General features: G+C 49.8%; 1 protein-coding gene across 1 annotated transcript; it reads right to left on the reverse strand.

Moving 5' to 3' along the window:
- Positions 1 to 2,868: 2,868 nt before the first annotated feature.
- Positions 2,869 to 16,968, reverse strand: LOC308677677 (armadillo repeat-containing protein 5-like). The gene is made up of 6 exons (XM_081344292.1): positions 16,574 to 16,968; positions 14,220 to 14,327; positions 11,540 to 12,377; positions 6,654 to 7,909; positions 4,775 to 4,907; positions 2,869 to 3,791 (listed from the first exon to the last, which is right to left on the reverse strand). Exons 1-6 carry the CDS (start codon positions 16,896 to 16,898, stop codon positions 2,993 to 2,995), a joined length of 3,459 nt encoding a protein of 1,152 aa, XP_081200418.1. The 5' UTR covers positions 16,899 to 16,968; the 3' UTR covers positions 2,869 to 2,992.
- Between the last annotated feature and the right edge of the window lie 1,160 nt (positions 16,969 to 18,128).

The following is an 18,128-nucleotide window of genomic DNA, read 5'->3' on the forward strand; positions in this document are numbered from 1 at the left end:
ACTTAAAGCGTTGCACCACCTTCAGGGTCACATAATCCAAAATTTGAGCACTTGGCAACCAGTTATGTATTTACAGGGATGCGGTGGCTCAGTGGGTTAGGACGCTGAGCTTGTCGATCAGAAGGTCGGCAGTTTGGCGGGTCGAATCCTGAGTGCCGCGTAGCAGAGTGAGCGCCTGTTACTCGTCCCAGCTTCTGCCAACCTAGCAGTTCGAAAGCACGTAAAAATGCAAGTAGAAAAATAGGGACCACTACAGTGGGAAGGTAACATCGTTTCGTGCGCCTTTGGCGTCTAGTCATGCCGGCCACATGACCACGGAGACGTCCTCGGACAAGCGTGGCTCTTCAGCTTTGAAACGGAGATGAGCCCTTAAGAGTTGGAAACGACTAGCACGCATGTGCGGGGGAACCTTTACCTTTACCTATGTATTTACGATGGTTGCCGTGTCCTGGGGGGGGGTGGGGGGGGTGTAACCTGATCACCATTTCTGACTTTCCAGCCAGTTTCTCACAAGCAAAGTCAATGGGAGAAACCATATTCGCTTAGTGACAACTTAGCAACAGAATATCCGGTCCCAGTTGTGTTCCTAAAAGCAAGCGAAGATTTAATCTGAATAGATTTCCCAAATCTTATTATCCTGCATTTTTTTTTGCAGCACCCGTTAAGTGAATCACAGGATCATTCAAACGAATCCGCTTTCCCTGATTGATTTTGCTTGTGGGAAGCTGGCTGGGAAGGCTGTGGCTGGCGATCATGTGACCCTGGGCGCCCTACAAAAATGCAAGGACCGGTTGTCACATTTTTCAGTGCCGTTGTACCTTCGGTCAGTAAATAAATGGTCATAAGTTGAGGACTACCTATCGGTATATCATGGTAACAACTTCCCGAATGTCCTTACCACACTGGTTTTGGAACCTCAGCAACTTTTAAGATGCGTGGACTTTTTTCACTCCTAGAATTTCCTAACAGGTATGTCGGCTGGGGAATTCTGGGATTGAAGTCTACACATCTGAAAACTTGCTGACGCTGTTCTAGGGGGTAAGAATTAATCCAGAGGGAAAATGTCAGAAGGCGTTCGGCGAGCTAACATAAAAAAAACAACACTCCGGCTACAGCAAGGGCTTACGTAAGACATAAGAGCCGAGAGTACACTCAGTGTGGACTGCAGTTACCCAAGCAAAGATGTGCACCTTATCCCAATTTTGGGCAAAAGAGGTGCGCTCAGAAACAAAGTAGTTATATGCCAGAACATCAGACCTGGCTTGCTTCAGCACCCAAGCTGACAGCACTGTGATAAATCAGCTGCCAGCGCTGGGGCTGACTCCCATGGCTTTCCATAACAAGCAGCCAGACGGATAATCAACAGGACCAGTTTCTCACTTACTTTGAAGCTGGAGGAGAAGGGGGGAACAGGTAGCTAACGTAAGAATATATGCTCTCGTTATCTCAGTGGGGAGGAAAAGCTGCACATCTTGGCTCTTGCCGGATGTGCCCACGAACAGCAAAGAAAAAAAGAGTGGAACAGTCAAATGACAGCCCACCCTCAAAATGGGGGGGTGTCAAAATGTGGATCCCTTTCCCGCCCCATTCCCCACGAATGCGGCCTATAGAAGCCAGGCTCTTAGGAAATGGGTTTCTCGCCAGCGGACTGCAGACCATCTGGATGCAGTTAGAAACAGGCGTTTCCTGTTCTCAGCATGGGAAGGCGGAGGGGAGGGGAGGGGAGCAGGGCCGGGAGGCCTCAATGCGGAGAGACGTAACTGGCATTAAGAGGGCAGGCAAATCCCGCCAACTCTCAGCTCACTCAGCCGATGGGAGAAGTGGGGTGCCCCAGGGGACTTCAGGCCGAAAGTCCCAAAGCGGTCAGCATTCAGCCCACCCACCCACCCACCCACCCTGTCAAAAGGAGGTTTATGAAAGAGGGACAAACCCCTTGCTGGATTTGCACAGCGCGACCTCTCGACCCGTTTTTTTTCCATTTCGATCCTGCAGGCTATCCACGGGGGTGCAAGTGTCCCCCAGGGTGAAAGTGTGAAGAGCTGCCCTGTTAAGGAAATAAGGGCGAGCCACACAGCCCTTCTGAGCATTTCATGGCTTCTCTGTATTTCTCTATGTACAACAATTCACACACATTATCGTTCCAACTTCACAACGAGGACTGGTCTCCTCTTCAACCCAGCTTCTCTGGGTAACTGTTTCCTGGGCCTCCTCGCGAGGAGACAAAACCTCCACCTCTGCAGGTTCCTTCAGGTGCCTGGGGGCATCCAATGGGCTCCTGCTGACTCAAGTTTCCTTCTGTTACAGTCACACCCTTTCACTGTGTCCTTCCTATGCAGGGTGGAGAAGAAACATCTCCGGATCTGGGTTCATTTCTGAATTAACTAGCACCAGTACAGAGTTGCCGCACAGGCTACATACATATTCAAAGCTGACCCTTTTTACAGCTGGCCGGGACCAAAAGGAGACTCCTCCTACTTTTGAGTTTCGGCCAATCAAAAAAAGCAGAGTCTCTTTCTGACAGGAAGGATTCTTGAAGTTCCCGAATAGACATTCTACGGCTTCTACCCGTGTCGGTTTGTCTAGGACGGTGTTTCTCGAACCTCTGTGGATTCCCCAGCCAGAATTCAGAATTCTGGGAGTTGAAGTCCAGACCTCTTAAAGTCACAGAGATTAAGAAACACTGGTGTAGCAGCTGGCAGGGCAAACCCTAGTTCTGTTATCAGGCATCTCTCTTTCCCGCTCACCCCCCCCCACCGCCAGCCTCACCACCCCCCCACACACACACCGCAACTGATCAAACAGTGCTTGGTCCCAGTGCTAGGTTGAAGCCCTGACCATTATAGGACCATCCACTGACCCAGACTCCCCTTTTCTGAGCATTTTGCCGTTTATTCTCTTTGAACTCCAACCATCCTCTCCCTCGCCCCATCCACAACGTCAGTGTTTCAGTTGTGTATAAGAACCGGGGGAGAGGAGAGAAGGCACCCATCCGTCAGCTCAGCTGGCCCTCCGAGCCGCTGCCCCACGGAGACTCCAACACCACTCCGAGCAGCTTGGCGGCTAAACCGCTGGGATCTGCAGCCGATCGGAGCAGCTCTGCCAGGGCAGCAGCTCGGCGGGTGGGGGTTGAGCCTTCCCGGATGAAAACGGACGCCACACAATTCTGAAGGAGACGAGGCCGTTTCTGCTGCTCAGCCAGCCGGTACACATCCCCAAGAGTCCCAGGGCAGAGAGAGTCTTGGCACAATTTCTCATCCACCAAGGCTTGGAGGTCAGGGAGGAGATACTGTTCGGCCACCACCAAGATTCCTTCGGCTAAAGCCAGGGGGAACGGCTTTCCCAAGATCCGGCAAGGCTTGCCACGACAGCCGTGGAGGAAATGGGCGACAGCCAGGAAAGGCTCTGGCAACACGTCGCAAAGCGTCACGGTGGTGTGGGACGACTCGGCGAAGCCTCCGCTCAGCATGGCCCGGAAGACCTCAGAGGCCTCGCTGACCGCCTGTCGCACGGCTGGCACCCTGCAGCCAGAGTCCAGCTGAAAGAATAGGTCAGCCCCACCGCCCTCCTCCACCACGCGAGAATAAGGACAAAGCGGTGGGGAATCCAGGCGAGGCCGCTTCGCGGCAGGAGACGAGACAGAAGCAGGAGACGGAGCTTGGGAGCTCACAAGGAGGGAAAGAACGTCTGAGGTACAGAAGACCAAATAGGGGTCAGGCTCCCGCACCAGGACCCCCAGCAAGATCCGCAGGCCAGAGAGGCCCAGAAGCAGCTTCCGGCAAGCAGAATCATTCCTGCAGCAGAGAGAAGACACAACAATGAGCATTGCCGCTTGTTGCAAATCAACCTCATTTCCCTCTCTCCCCCACCTCCCCAGCCCCAAACTCCTGGCAATATTTCTCCCCGAATTTGGGGCAACCTCAGGTGTTATGCATAGGGACACAGTGGCTCAGTGGGTGAGCTTGTCGATCAGAAGGTCGGCAGTTTGGCGGGTTGAATCCCGAGTGCCGCATAACAGAGTGAGCGCCTGTTACTTGTCCCAGCTTCTGCCAACCTAGCAGTTCGAAAGCAAGTAGAAAAATAGGGACCACTACGGTGGGAAGGTAACAGCGTTCCATGCGCCTCTGGCATCTAGTGATGCCGGCCACATGACCACGGAGACGTCCTCGGACAAGCGCTGGCTCTTTGGCTTTGAAACGGAGATGAGCACCGACCCCTAGAGTCGGAAATGACTAGCACGCATGTGCGGGGGAACTTTTACCTTTACAGGTGTTATGCACCCTTCTCCCCTCATCTTCCAGATCTGTGGGATCGTACCACCAACGTTAACCGGTTGCCTCCCGCATCACAGTCTCCCGCCGTTTAGCCATCTCATCCAGTTGAAGATAAGCAGCCTGGACATCGCTTGGAGGTTCCAGAGCCACTAACAACACCCCACCACCACCACCCAATCTTTAAACCTCTGGTTTAAATAGCAGATCTGAGACAACCGCATGCAATGGCTGCGTTTGCATGTTATTTGTGTTCCCCTCCCCCCCGTTACACTGAACTACACCCTAAGCACAACAGATTGCGTTCACACAATACTGGGATGCAAACAAGACCACCCAGGTTAAGATCTCTCTGCTGGGCCTTGAAGCGAGCCCAGGGAACGAAGACAGAGCCTTGGGTCTCGCGCCAAAAAGGTTGCTGCTGTTTCGACAGCCAGCCGAGGAATAAAATGTTTTGCCCGCCACGTCCATCTTCGACAGTGTGCAGAAAGGGACGCCCGACTCACCGGCAGATGAGGGGCAGCGCCAGGGCGGAGGCTGCCTGGTCCAATTCGCAGCCCGACAGCAGCATGTGAGTGAGAACCCCCATGCCAAAGGGGGACTCTGCCTGCACGCAGAGGTTCATCAGCAGCGCCTCTCCTGTGGAGTGGGGGAAAAGGTAGCGGGTTAGAGGTAGCGTCGCCATCTAAAATGGTAAAGTGTGCCGGGAAGAATGGCGGCGAACCATCGCTTGGGCAAATCGGTATGTTCCTCCCGCCTTTACAGGCAATTTTCCCCATTTCTCTTCCTGCTCGAAGAGGCCTACTTTTACAGATATGCACAGGCAACCTCCTGACTTGACAAGCAACGAGGCTAACTCCCAGAATTCCCCAGCAAAGCCACCGCCTGGCTTAAAGTTGCCCAGTTTGGAGACAGTCTCTTATCAGCGGCTGCCCCGTATCCAAGACCCAGCGAGGTGGGACATGAGGGCAGATAACAGAGTAGGACAGCAATGGCAAACCTTTTAGAGACCGAGGGCCCAAACTGCAACCCAAAACCCACTTATGTATCGTTGGGTGCCGGGTGCCCATTGGGTGCCGGGTGCCCATTGGGTGGGTGTGGCCAAATGGGTGGGCGTGGCTACGGTGGTAACAGCAGACTGGGCGGGACTAAAAAGTTCAATCAATCAATTCCAACTTTGCGAGATCTTTTTTTTTTCCAGCGAGAAGTTGAAATTGATTTATTTATTAATTTTTGATATATTTTTTTTGGCACACGACAGCGGAGGCCTAAAGCGAAAAGGTTTCATAAAACCCAGCTGAGGGGTTAGGACTGGGGTGACAGCTTGTGTGCCCACAGAGAGAGCTCTGCGTGCCACCTGTGGCATGCGTGCCATAGGTTCGCCACCACGGGATTAGGAGATTCCCCCAACGTGAGACTCGCCGACGTCAGGAGACCTCGACTTACAGCCATTCCTTTAATGACCATTCAAAGCTACAATGGCACTGGAAAAAGTGACCTAGGACCAGTTCTCACACTTATGACCGTTGCAGCATTCCCCAGGCGCGTGATCAAACTCCAGGTGCCTGGCAACCAGCATCCATTTACGATGCTCTCAGGATTGTCCCTGGTAACTTTTCTAGGCAGTTTCTGACAAGCAAAGTCAAATGGGGGGGGAGGGAGCCAGATTCGCTTAACGACCACGTTTCACTTAACAAATTCAGGGATTCACTTAACAGCCACAGCAAAAAGCTAGTAAAATGGACACAACTCACTTAGTAACTGTCACGCTTAGCAATCGGACCAATGTTGAGTATTCTGGACAGCCTTGGCAACCTAGGGATGTAGTCTGACACGTCCAACTCCTATACAGGTAGTCCTCAACTTACAACCATTCGTTTAATGACGGTTCAAAGTTGTAACAGCACTGGGAGAAATGACTTAGGGACTTCTGACCCTTATGACCCCTGCAGCATCCCCACGGTCACGTGATCAAAATTGGGGCGCTTGGCAACCGGTTCATACTTATGACGGCTGCAGTGTCCCAGGGTCACTGTGATCCTCTTTTTGTGACCTTCCGACAAACAAAGTCAATGGGGAAGCCAGATTTGCTTAATGGCCGTGTTACTAACTTAACAACTGCAGCGGTTCGCTTAACAGCTGTGGCAAGAAAGTTTGCAAAATGGGGCAAAAAACCCATTTAACAACTGCCAAGCTTAGCAACGGAAATTTTGGGCTTAGTTCTGGTTGTTAAGCCGAGGACTTCCTGTAAACCCAAGGAAGCATGTTGGCTAGGATGAAGGGAGTCATACATCGGCCACAGGTGGGAGAAGATTGTCCTAAACTATGAGGATAACGCAACACACACACACACACACACACACACACACAAACACACACACACACCAAGTTCCTTGAATCTCCTGGGATCATCTGAACCGCTGGTCTCCCCCTCTTCTGCTTCACCGGTGATGGCGGTGGCGGCTTGCTCAGGGGATACACCCAGGATCAACCAAGCCCTGATGAGTGAGGGCCCATGGAAGCGCACGAAGGGCTCCAGGCAAGCTGGGTTGCAGGTGAGACGGTGCAGCAGCCGAAGGCAGCGAGAGGAAGGGGAAGGACTCCCGGTGATGTAACGCAACAGTCCGTGCAGCGTGTCCGGCGTCACCAAACTGCGACTAGGATCCTCAGCTTGAGAAAAACGGGAGAGGAGGAGCAGGGCTGGCGCTTCGGGAGCATGGAGGTCTGGGTCGCCCACGTGGGAAGAGAAAGAGAGCGGCAAGGTCAAGGAGAGCCAGGGAGACGAAGCTCCCGAGGCCGGGCGCAAGCCCTGGAGTGGTGGTGTGCTTTGCTCCGAGGAGCGCAGCTTGGCACGCCGTTTCCAGTAAGAGGTAGGCGTCTTGTACTCCTCCGGAGAAGTTGGGAGAGTCTGAATGTTCGGCTTCGGAGGGACCGGGACCGCTTCCTCTGTGACCGGGGATTTGGCAAGAGGCCCGGGTGACAGCTGGCTTTGGTCACCCTTGCTGGGAATCACGATCAATGGAACGGAGGTGGAGTTACTGGGCCCAGGGCTGTTCTGGCCGGCTACCAAAGCAAGCCAAGAGGATTGTTCGGCTCCACCGTCGATGTTTCCGGCATGTCGCCTTTCCTCCGAGGTGGATGAACAAGGCAACTCTGAGCCATCATCCGCAGAGAGATCGCCGTCTAAATTTGCCAGCTCTGACACCATCACCGGCTCCTTTTGCGGCTTGTTGGCCCCATCTTTATTCTCCTCGTTTCCCTCTGAATGTGGGTTTCCCTCTAAGACAGCTTCTGGGCGGACATTTCCCGATTCAGCCGACAAAGGTAACGCTGCAGGACTGAGGCTGTGATCCGGAAGGATTCCTCCACCTTTCGTTGCCGAGCTTAAAGTCTCCGAAAGGCCGGGCTGCCCCCCAAGAGGCAAATCCAAGAAAGGGGAATGTAAAAAATCAGGAGATTCGGCTCTGGAATGGGTTTTCATCCCAGATGTGCTGTGGCAAGGTCCCAGAGATTCATCTTGCAGTTCTTGGCCGGGACTGAGATCTCCTTGGGTCTCCAGGTCGGAAAGGGTGGCGTCAGGAGACCACTGAGGAGAAAGGTCTCCTGGGCTGGAAATATAACCTTCCGAGACAAGCCAGGATCTGCGTTGGGGACAAAGAAGAAAGAGAGAGAGACAAAAGAATAAGCTTTGACGCATATACATGGGGGAAGATCTGGAGAGGAGGGATCTCAAGAACAGAACGGGAGCACGTTCGGCTAGAAATACTGGGAACAAAAACTCCACACGGACTGCGCAGCTTGACGTCTTCCCTGCTGCAAAGTTTTCAGCGATCTGAATTAGTTAAGTCAGACGATGCTCCGTCTCAGAAAGGGCCCGCAACTTGGCCCTTGGTGGAGCAGTGGGCTAATGCCTCCTTACGTAACACCAGCTGCCTGCAATTAGTGCAGGTTCGCATCCCACCAGGCTCAAGGTTGACTCAGCCTTCCATCCTTCCGAGGTAGGTAAAATGAGGACCCAGATTGTTGGGGGCAATTAAGCTGACTTTGTAATAATGCCGCTTGGGGTGTGTGTGAAAGCCCTAATAAGCAGGCATATACATAGAATGAAGGCTACTGCTAAGCTTGTAAGCCACCCTGAAAGCCCTATTAGGGCTTTCACACACACACCCAAGCGGCATTATTACAAAGTCAGCTTAATTGCCCCCAACAATCTGGGTCCTCATTTTACCTACCTCGAAAGGATGGAAGGCTGAGTCAACCTTGAGCCTGGTGGGATGCGAACCTGCACTAATTGCAGGCAGCTGGTGTTACTTAAGGAGGCATTAGCCTGCCTCTGGAGCTGCGGACGGCCCCTGACCTTCGATCCTTCCGTCGTGACCTGAAGACTTGGTTATTCCAACAAGCGGGTCTGGACTGACTATGTTTTTTAAATTTGGCTTTTATTGAGTTAAATTGTCATGTATCTATTACATTTATTGTTTAATTCTTTTTTAAATTTTGTATTCCATGTTTCTTAAATTTTTTGTTGTGAGCCGCCCTGAGTCCTTAGGGAGAAGGGCGTCATATAAATTCAATAAATCTAATCTAATCTAATCTAATCTAATCTTCAGAGCGATGCTGTCACAGGAAGCCATACCTGGTGGGAAAGCAATGCAAGATGCGCCAAGCCATGCAGGGCGCAAAGCCCCCTCGTTTATAGTAGCTGCGCCCTTACGCTGAATTTTCCATCTTATTATAAATGCGGCGTTTTTCAAGCTTGGCAACTTTTAAGACACGAGGACTTCAGCCTCCCAGAATTCCCCAGCCAGCCATTTGGAACCAGACATTCCGATGCTTGTTATGCGAGTCATGCACAGTTTTACAAAAAAATTTTATTATTTTAATTTTTTTGCCACAGTCGCCAAGCAAATCATGGCAATTGTTAAAGGAATCACATGTGTTGTTAAGCAAGTCCAGCTTCCCCCCCACCCCACCCCGGCGGGGAAGGTTGCAGATATCAAGTCACAATATTGATTGCAGGATGCTGCAACCATTGTAAATACACAAAGGATGCCAGGTGTCCAAAATCTGATCATGGGACCCCAGGGGCATTGTGACAGTCACAATCGCGAGGACCAGTTGTTGCAAGTCACTTTATTTCAGTGCCATTACAACTCGGAAGGATGGCCAAATGTATTTGTATAATAAGCCAAGGGCTACCCCCTTCAAACTGAACTCGACTCCTGGACAACTCAAGGGCTTCTGTGGTTTTTTTTGTGTGTGTGTGTGAAAATTTCCAATTAATTATAGGCCTGGCTATTTTCTGCAGGTCTACCATCCAATTATCAAGCAGGCCTGATTCTGCTTAACTTCACCTGGTCAGCTAGGCATTTTCATCTGCTGAAGAGTTTTTAGGGCATAAATCAAATAAAGGTAAAGGTTCCCCCGCACACGCGTGCTAGTCGTTTCCGACTCTAGGGGCCGGTGCTCATCTCCGTTTCAAAGCTGAAGAGCCAGCGCTTGTCCGAGGACGTCTCCGTGGTCATGTGGCCGGCACAACTAGACGCCAAAGGCGCACGGAACGCTGTTACCTTCCCACCGGAGCGGTCCCTATTTTTCTACTTGCATTTTTACGTGCTTTCGAACTGCTAGGTTGGCAGAAGCTGGGACGAGTAACAGGTGCTCACTCTGTTACGCGGCACTCGGGATTCGACCCGTCAAACTGCCGACCTTCTGATCGACAAGCTCAGCGTCCTAACCCACTGAGCCACCGCGTCCCTCTATAAATCAAATAGGAGGCCCCCAAATTCGGAGAAATTCAACTTCCCATTAAAAGAGAAACGAACAGCTGAATCTTTAAACCACACGGACTTTATAGGAGGAAGGCAGAAGGGGCTGTGCAAAGCTGGCACCAATCAGAGGAGGTCAGCTGCTCCACTGTCCACCTAACTCCCCACTGTGATGTTTTTGTCTTTTTCAATTTGCCAGGTCTTTCCTAGAATTCCCAATCTAGGAAATCCCAGAATCAGACACGCAAGGTAAACAACTGTCTTCCACTTGCATATATATGCAAAGGATCGGTGCAGAGTTTTCCTTTTTTTATCGTTTACTCATGTTCACACCATCCATTTCCCAACTGGGCTTTAGAATGTAAAAACACCTTTTATTTGGCAGCCTTTCAAACTTACCCCATCTTTCTCTGACGTATAAACCCACCTTTCCCACTGCAATACCCACTAACAGCATTGGAATGCAGGTAGCCCTCGACTTGCAACAGTTCATTTATTTATTTTTATTTTTATTTATTTTAATCCCATTTATATCCCGCCCTTCTCCGAAGACTCAGGGCGGCTTACAATTTAAGCACAAACCAATGTGCTTAGCAGTAGCCTTCATTCTATGTATATGCCTGCTTTATTAGGACTTTCGGGGGCCCCCAAGTGGCATTATTACAAAGTCAGCTTATTGCCCCCAACAATCTGGGTCCTCATTTTACCTACCTCGGAAGGATGGAAGGCTGAGTCAACCTTGAGCCTGGTGGGATGCGAACCTGCACTAATTGCGGGCAGCTGGTGTTACTTAAGGAGGCATTAGCCCACTGCTCCACCAAGGCTCCTTTAGTTACAATGGCATTGAAAAAAGTGACCATTGCAGCAGTATGACTATTGGTCATGTGATCAAAATTCAAGTGCTGGACAGCTGACTCATATTTATGACATTTCCAGTCTCCCCAGGGGGCCGTGTGATCACCCTTTGTGATCTTCTGACCAGCAAAGTCAACGGGGAAGCCAGATTCACTTAACAATGGTGTTAAGTGAAGTAACTCAACAACTGCAGTAATTCCATTTAATGACTGTGGCCAGAAAGGTCGTAAAAATGGGGCAAAATTCACTTCAGAAATATCTCACTTAACGTTCCCCACTATCCTTCGCATTCCCCACCATCCGGTCAGAGCTGAAGAAGCTTCTGGGATGAGAAGCGAAACGTCTCCCAAAGAAAGACAAGAAATTCTAGTTGCCTGGTGAAAAAGGCACCTTTGGGGCAACCGTGACCTGGATGACTGAGAATCCTCATAGACATCTCACTTTATAACAGAAATGTTGAGCTCTACTGCGGTCGTTAAGTCGAGGACTACCTGTACAATGCTTCTTATTGGAAGCCAAGCCCAACATGGCCAATGACCATGAGTCAGCGGACCCGACCCATCTGAATAAGTTGTAGTCCAACCCATCTGAAACTGTTGAATAGTCCCTGCACCCACCCAGATGACCCGCAGGCAAAACCAAATTTACCTCAGTCTCTGAAAACTGGAACTCTCTGCTCCGGGCAAGGCCTGTTCTCCTCGCCGCCCCTCAGCAGGGAAGTCAAACGATGCCGCATCTTTCTCGTATTCATGTTCTTCCTCCTCCTCCTCCTCCGCTTGTTCCCGGCCGGCCCACTGGCCCTGGGCTGCCAGCCTGCCAACCAGCAAGGGCACCAGTCCTCCGGCCTGTAGCATCTCCAGGGCTTCCTCGTCGTAGAAAAAGGCCACAAAAGCCATCACCACCCGAGCGTGCGAATAGCTGTGACATTGGTCCCGCAACAGGGAGAGCAGTAACTCTAATCCTCCGGTCTTCCGCACCCGGCTCCGATTAACGGCCTCCCGGCACAGGAGGCACAAAGCTTTGACCAGTGGATGGAGGGAGGCTCCGGGTGCCCCGGCTCCCCTCCGCCGTTGGATCTCCCCCACTAGCAACTCCACCCCACCAGCGTTGCCTATAGCTGGTCTCAGCATGCCCTGAAGACAGAGGTTGGCGAGGACCGCAAGGGCCGACTCCTGCACCACCCGTTTTTCGTGGCCGGCTAAGGTTACGAGGGGCACCACCCCACCTCCCAAGCTCAGCTGCTCCGCACAGTCACGACTGCAGCCCTTTGTCAGCTCCACAAGGGCGCGCACCACGGCTGCAATCAAGGGCCCATCCTCCACGGAGGAAACCAAGCGCTCGGCTATGGGGCGGACTGCCCCCTGTTGGGCCAGCGAAAGACGATGAGCAGGAGTATTGGCCAGGTAGCGGATGGCCCTGATCACGCTCTGCAAACATTCACTGTCCTGGGAGGTGGTGAGCACCTGGATTAGCTGGGGCACGGCTCCTGTGAGGCAAATATTCAGGAAGTGAGAATATGGCAAGAAAAGGAAATCCGGTCACAAGATCCTACATCGGCTAAACGGTGAGTCAGCCAGATACATTTCCAGATGCCTCAATTAGCATACATCTCGGTTTATTTTTAGGGACTCAACGTTTTATTGACCCCTATAATCAAGCAGCGTTCAAAGGCACCATATTAACCCCAAGAGCTCCTTGCTCCCGTCTACCTGTCAGGCCAATTATTATTATTAATTGCACTAACTACGGATACGAAGTTTATTCTCCACTTTAAAATAAAGCAGCAAAAAAAAAAGAAAGTCTTCCGTGACGAGATCTACTTGGGATCTGTCAGGACTCCACCATTTTAGCCTTCTGGGAGGCTCTGAAGAGCTGACGTCTCCCCAAGTGCTGGCCTTGAGCGAAGAGGCCAGCGAACACACGGGGGAAAATATCGTCCATGGGGTGCCTGTGAGACGCTTTCGATTTTAGTATTCTAGTTTTATGTTTTATTGCTGCTGAGCAGCCCAGGATTACAGTACCGCAAGATGGGCAGTTACGTAAGCCTTTTAAATAAATAAATAATTTCTGCTCTGGTTTCCATTGACATCATTCCCATCCCCCGACCTGGGATATGGAGAATAATATGAAGGTTTGCAGTGGAACTTTGACAAGAGTAATTTGGAATTTGATGCCCAATTGTGGAAAGCCACTCAAATTCCTTCCAAGTTACCAATGAAGTGACACCACCACCACCTCCCCATCCTGCAGATTCTTATATTAGAAGAACGAAGAGCTCTGGATTCATCACAGTTAAGCAGAGATGCTTAACATATCCCCGCTTTTAATTTACAACCTGTCCGTAGAGCGTCACATCTGACCAACCTATTATTGCAAAGGTTTTACTATATTAAATGAATTCCCCTATGGAATTGTACGATGCCCTTCAGAGTTTGCACCAAATATTATTAAGAGAATATATGAAATGTATTTTTTTTTACTATTTCAAGCCCTCAGAATAGCCAAGCATATTATATATGCTAAAGGTATACAACAGAATTGATAATTATCTGCATATTTGTAAGGGGGAGTTGAGAATGGCGGGACATAAATTTGTCTCAGGGTGCTGATGCTGCTAGCACAGAATCTTTATCCACCAGGCCATATTGACTCCAAGCAATTAATAGCTCTTAACCTCTGTGTGTGTGTGTTCGTGTGTGTTCATGACGGGGAGAGGGAGGAGGAAAAAGTCCAACTAACATTGTTGGAAAATAAACTTGAGCTGCCCTTGGATGATGAAAAAGTAAGAAAGACAGCTGTACCTCCGCACTGACCAACCACAATCAGGACCAGCAACTCTGTTACTAAGTGGCACGGTCATTAAGTATGACATTATGTGACCACATCAACTTACATCAATTTCAGCTGCAGTCACTAAGGAAATCATACCTGCAGTGATTAAACACAATTTAACAACTTCCTGATGGCTTCCCCATTGACCTTGCTTGTTGGAAGCCAGCTGTGAAGGTTGCAAAGGGTGATCACATGACTGTGAGATGTGGCAACCGTTGTAAATGTTCACCAGTTGTCAAAACACCCAAATTGCAATCATGTGACCTCAAGGAAGTGGCGATGGCCACAGCTTTGAGGACTGGCCACAAGAGTCTCCTTTTTCAACATTGTCATAACTTCAAACTCACTGAATGAGTGGCTGGTAAAAGAGGACGTGTGTGTGTGTGTGTGTGTGTGTGTGTGTGTGTGTGTGTGTGTAAATACATACACATACTACACATCTCAGTTCTACACTTACATAGATCCTACCCTTTTGCCCACCCAACCCCTGTTCAACCTGCTTCATGGATGGCCTGGCAATTTTCTAAGTCTACAGCCAAGTTGCCGAGTGCCCGTGCTGTCCGATTCAGGATACTTTCCACAGCAAGTGACTTCAGGATAATAACTAGAAAGAGAAAACGGGGAAAGGTAGCAATTTGATAATCCAGTTGTAAAACCACAACATCTTTTAAGAGAAGTAGCTGTCTTGGCTAGTTGCACTGGGGGGGGGGGAGAAGGGAAGAGTTTTGTGGCACTTCAAACTACATTTAGCTTTTTTATCACTTTCTGCTAAGAGGTAGGCATTTCCAGGATAGACAACAGTTTGGTGTAGTGGCCAGATTAGAAACTGAGAGATTGTGAGGGAATCTTAGGTAAAGAAATCAGCTGGGCAACTTTTGGCCACTCCCTCGTTTCACAGGGTTGTTAATCATGGGGAACATAGGACAAAATAGCATTATGTATGCTGGCTTAAGCTGTAAAAAAAAATAAAAGCAGGCTATGCGTCTAATTTAGAGATAAATACAAGCTTCCTACATTTTACATATTACAAAATTACACCATGTGATGAGAGAGATTTCTGGAAAAGTTGCAAGTCCCTTGCATGCTGGGCATACATGTACTTATGAGATCTTTTCAGTGCTAGGGCATGCACTGGTACAAGCTCCAATTCACAAAACATCTATTAGCCAATTCTTCCATGCATTTAGTTATCTAAACACAAAGTACTTAGCATAGCCCCATAACTTGGCATCAAAGAGGGTCTGATAAAATCAAAAGGTAAATATTAATAGTACCTAAACTTGTTTTTGCTGGCTTGAAACCATGAATAGCTTTCCATTTTCCCCCGTCCATCCATTTTAAAGGACGAAGCTGTGATATTCACAGTATTAACAGGCAGATGGCGTGCCAAGTAAAGCAACCGCAGACCCAAGTTACACATCTAGGCATAATTTAGCTGTGTGGTGTTTTTTATTGTTGTTTTAAGGACCGGGACAATCATTGTAGCCCAGGACACCATCACAAATCTAACATGAGATGTTCCCAGTTTTAGAAATGTTCTACAGTCCGGGCCCATGCACAAGGCTCAGACTGGCATGGTTTAAAATCCTTAAGATTGCAAGTTGTTAGCATATTCTAGCTTATGTTTGTAATACTATACCCTGTATTCAGCTCTGGGAAGTCGGGGAGGCGGGAGGGTTGGGTAGGGGTGGGTTGGGGAGAGGGGAGGGAGAGGAGGGGTTTTTTCTTTTTTTTGTTTCTTTTTTCTATTTTAAAAATGTATTGTAAAACTTTTCAATAAAAAAAAAGATTGCAAGATACAACGTTTAAGAAATGAGTTACTTCTAGCTGACATTGGGAAAGCCTGAGGTTTCACCTTGACCACTTCCAACAGCCGGAAGCCCTTGTTAAGGTTATCATCCTTTTGCACTCACACCATCAGATTTAAGGGGGCATAAAACTGATTCCCCCCTCCTCTGCCCCCAGTGGGTGCCCTGATTTGAGAAGCCCCACCCATAAGAGGGGGGGGTTTGGCTTGATGGGAACAGCGGTCTCCCCCTCCCCACCAAGGCTGCATCTTCACTCCTTAGCACAGGGGTCTTCAAACGGCATCAAACGCCCTTCGCCCAGTGCGCTCCCACAGGGAGGGTCTGCTCAGGGTTCCGCCGGTGAGAGATTGCCGGCGGGTGACACCCAGGGATAGGGCCTTCTCAGTGGGAGCGCCTGCCCTCTGGAACCAGCTGCCAGTAGAGCTGAGGACTGCTCCCGACCTCCGATCATTCCGCCGGGGCCTGAAGACCTGGCTCTTTGAGCTCTCGGGCCCAGGCTGAGGAGTAAATTTTAACTGGGGTTTTAATGTACAGGGTGAATTTAATGCTTTTTAAATTGGTTTTAACTTTTGTATGTTTTGATTTTTAATTCCCTGTAAACCGCCCTGAGTCCTCAGGGAAAGGGCGGTATACAAATGCAAATATTAAATTAAATTAAACTTGGCCCTTTTATGACTTGGGGACTTCAACTCCCAGAATTCCTCAGCCAGCGTGGCTGGCTGAGGAATTCTGGGAGTTGAAGTCCAGAAGTCATAAAAGGGCCAAGTTTGAACTTAGCAAGACAAGATGGCCCTTCCCGGAGCCCCTGCCGATGCCGCCGACTTCAACTCCCATTATCCCGTTGCAGCTCCCCCATCGGCCTAGCTGGCTGGGAATCATGGGAGTTGAAGTCCAAGACGTGATCAGGCATCAGGCTGGGACGGGAGGGGTGGGAACAGCCCCGCCCACTCCAGAAATACCTGGGAGGGGTGTGTGTGTGTGAAGAGGGGCTCTTCCTTAGCCGTACCCCCATTCTGCCCCCCCATACACTTTTTGCACTCACCTAGCGGCGGGATCCCCCCAAGTTCGCGCACCTGGGTGCGGCTGCCCCCTTCGGTGCAGCAGTTGCCCAGGATGCTGAGGGCCAGGTCCAAAGTGCGGCGCGGTCGCGGGGAGCCGGAGAGGATCCCCAAAAGTGGCGCCAGCCCCCCGTGGGTCCGGAAACGGGCGATGCCTCCCGTCTCCTTGATGTGCTGGGTCCGGAGGGCCAACAAGGCCTTGCCCAGCCCGGGCTCGGTCCCCCTCTGCAGCTGGGCCAGGCAATAATCTAGGGAGCCAGTGGGGGTGCAGGCTCCACCCCCCGAACCCCTTGAAGCAGGAGCCGCCATCTTGGGGAGAATCCCCTTCCTAAGGGCCGAGGGGGGTAAACATCAAAGGACGGGGGGGCGGTGCACGCCGGGAGTTGTAGTCCTCCGCCCCCCCAAGAAAAAAGGGGAGAGGCTACCGGTCCCGGGATAGATCACACAGTGCCAAGCGCGGCTGAAGGAGTGATGCATGACGGTAGCTGTAGTTCCTACCTCGTCCTTTGTGATAAATAGTGTTAAGAGGAAGGACCGCAACTTCCATAGGGCTATGCGCCAGCAAATGGCAAGCCTCAACGTGTACAGCAAAGGCAAAACTGGGGGTGGAACGGAGAACTGCATTTTGGGAGTAGTAGTTTTACTGGTAGGCTAAATGGGAATAAATAAACCGTACACGTATGGATTTTCGTGTTCTGGAGAAAGATGCAAAAGTGCGTCTCAGTTTTTGGGAACCTGTTGCAAGACTCAAAAAAACCCACGAACATTAAGATTTATTAATTGTATGAATAAAATTTAATTTTTAATATTATTTTATAATACACATTTTATTTTATATTAATATTTTAATGCTGTTTTGGAACATAATACATTTCGGTACTAGGTGCTGTGTTTAAATTGCAGTTTAAATTATGCAGCATGCACAGTGATGTCGAGAACACTGTAAGCAAAATTTTAAAAGGAATGCTAAAAAAAAGAAGACGGCCCTCCCTTCAAAAATTTAAAGCTCAGGTCAGCCAAAATTCTTCCCCTCTTCCATCCCAGACTTGTATTGGATGACCAGGGAACTGATTGATGTTGGAACTAACAAATTTGCGTGGCCTGAGACTGGGGAGAAAAAATTGAATAAAATTAAGACAGGTTACCCAAGGAGGTCCATCCATCAGATATAAGAGTAAGGAGGCACTTCAGAAAATCACCAAAAAGCGACCAAGTGTTTTGTTAGTACAACAGACTTACAAGTTGACTTACAACCGTTTGTTTAGTGACCATTTGGAGTTACAACGCCACTAAAAATAACGACATAACCGTTTTTATACTTACAACCATTGCAGGACCCCCACGGTCAAGCGATCAAAATTCATACACTTGGCAACTGCCTCGTATTAATGATAGTTGCAGTGTCTCGGGGTGGTGTGATCACCTTTTGCGACCTTCTAATAAGCAAACTCAACAGGGAAGCCAGATTCACTTAACAACCGTGATACTAACCTAACAACTGCAGTGATTCACTTAACAATGTGGCAAGAAAGGTCGTAA

Source organism: Vipera berus (genome assembly GCF_964194415.1).
Source record: "Vipera berus genome assembly, chromosome: Z".
In the NCBI taxonomy this organism is placed as follows: domain Eukaryota; kingdom Metazoa; phylum Chordata; class Lepidosauria; order Squamata; family Viperidae; genus Vipera; species Vipera berus.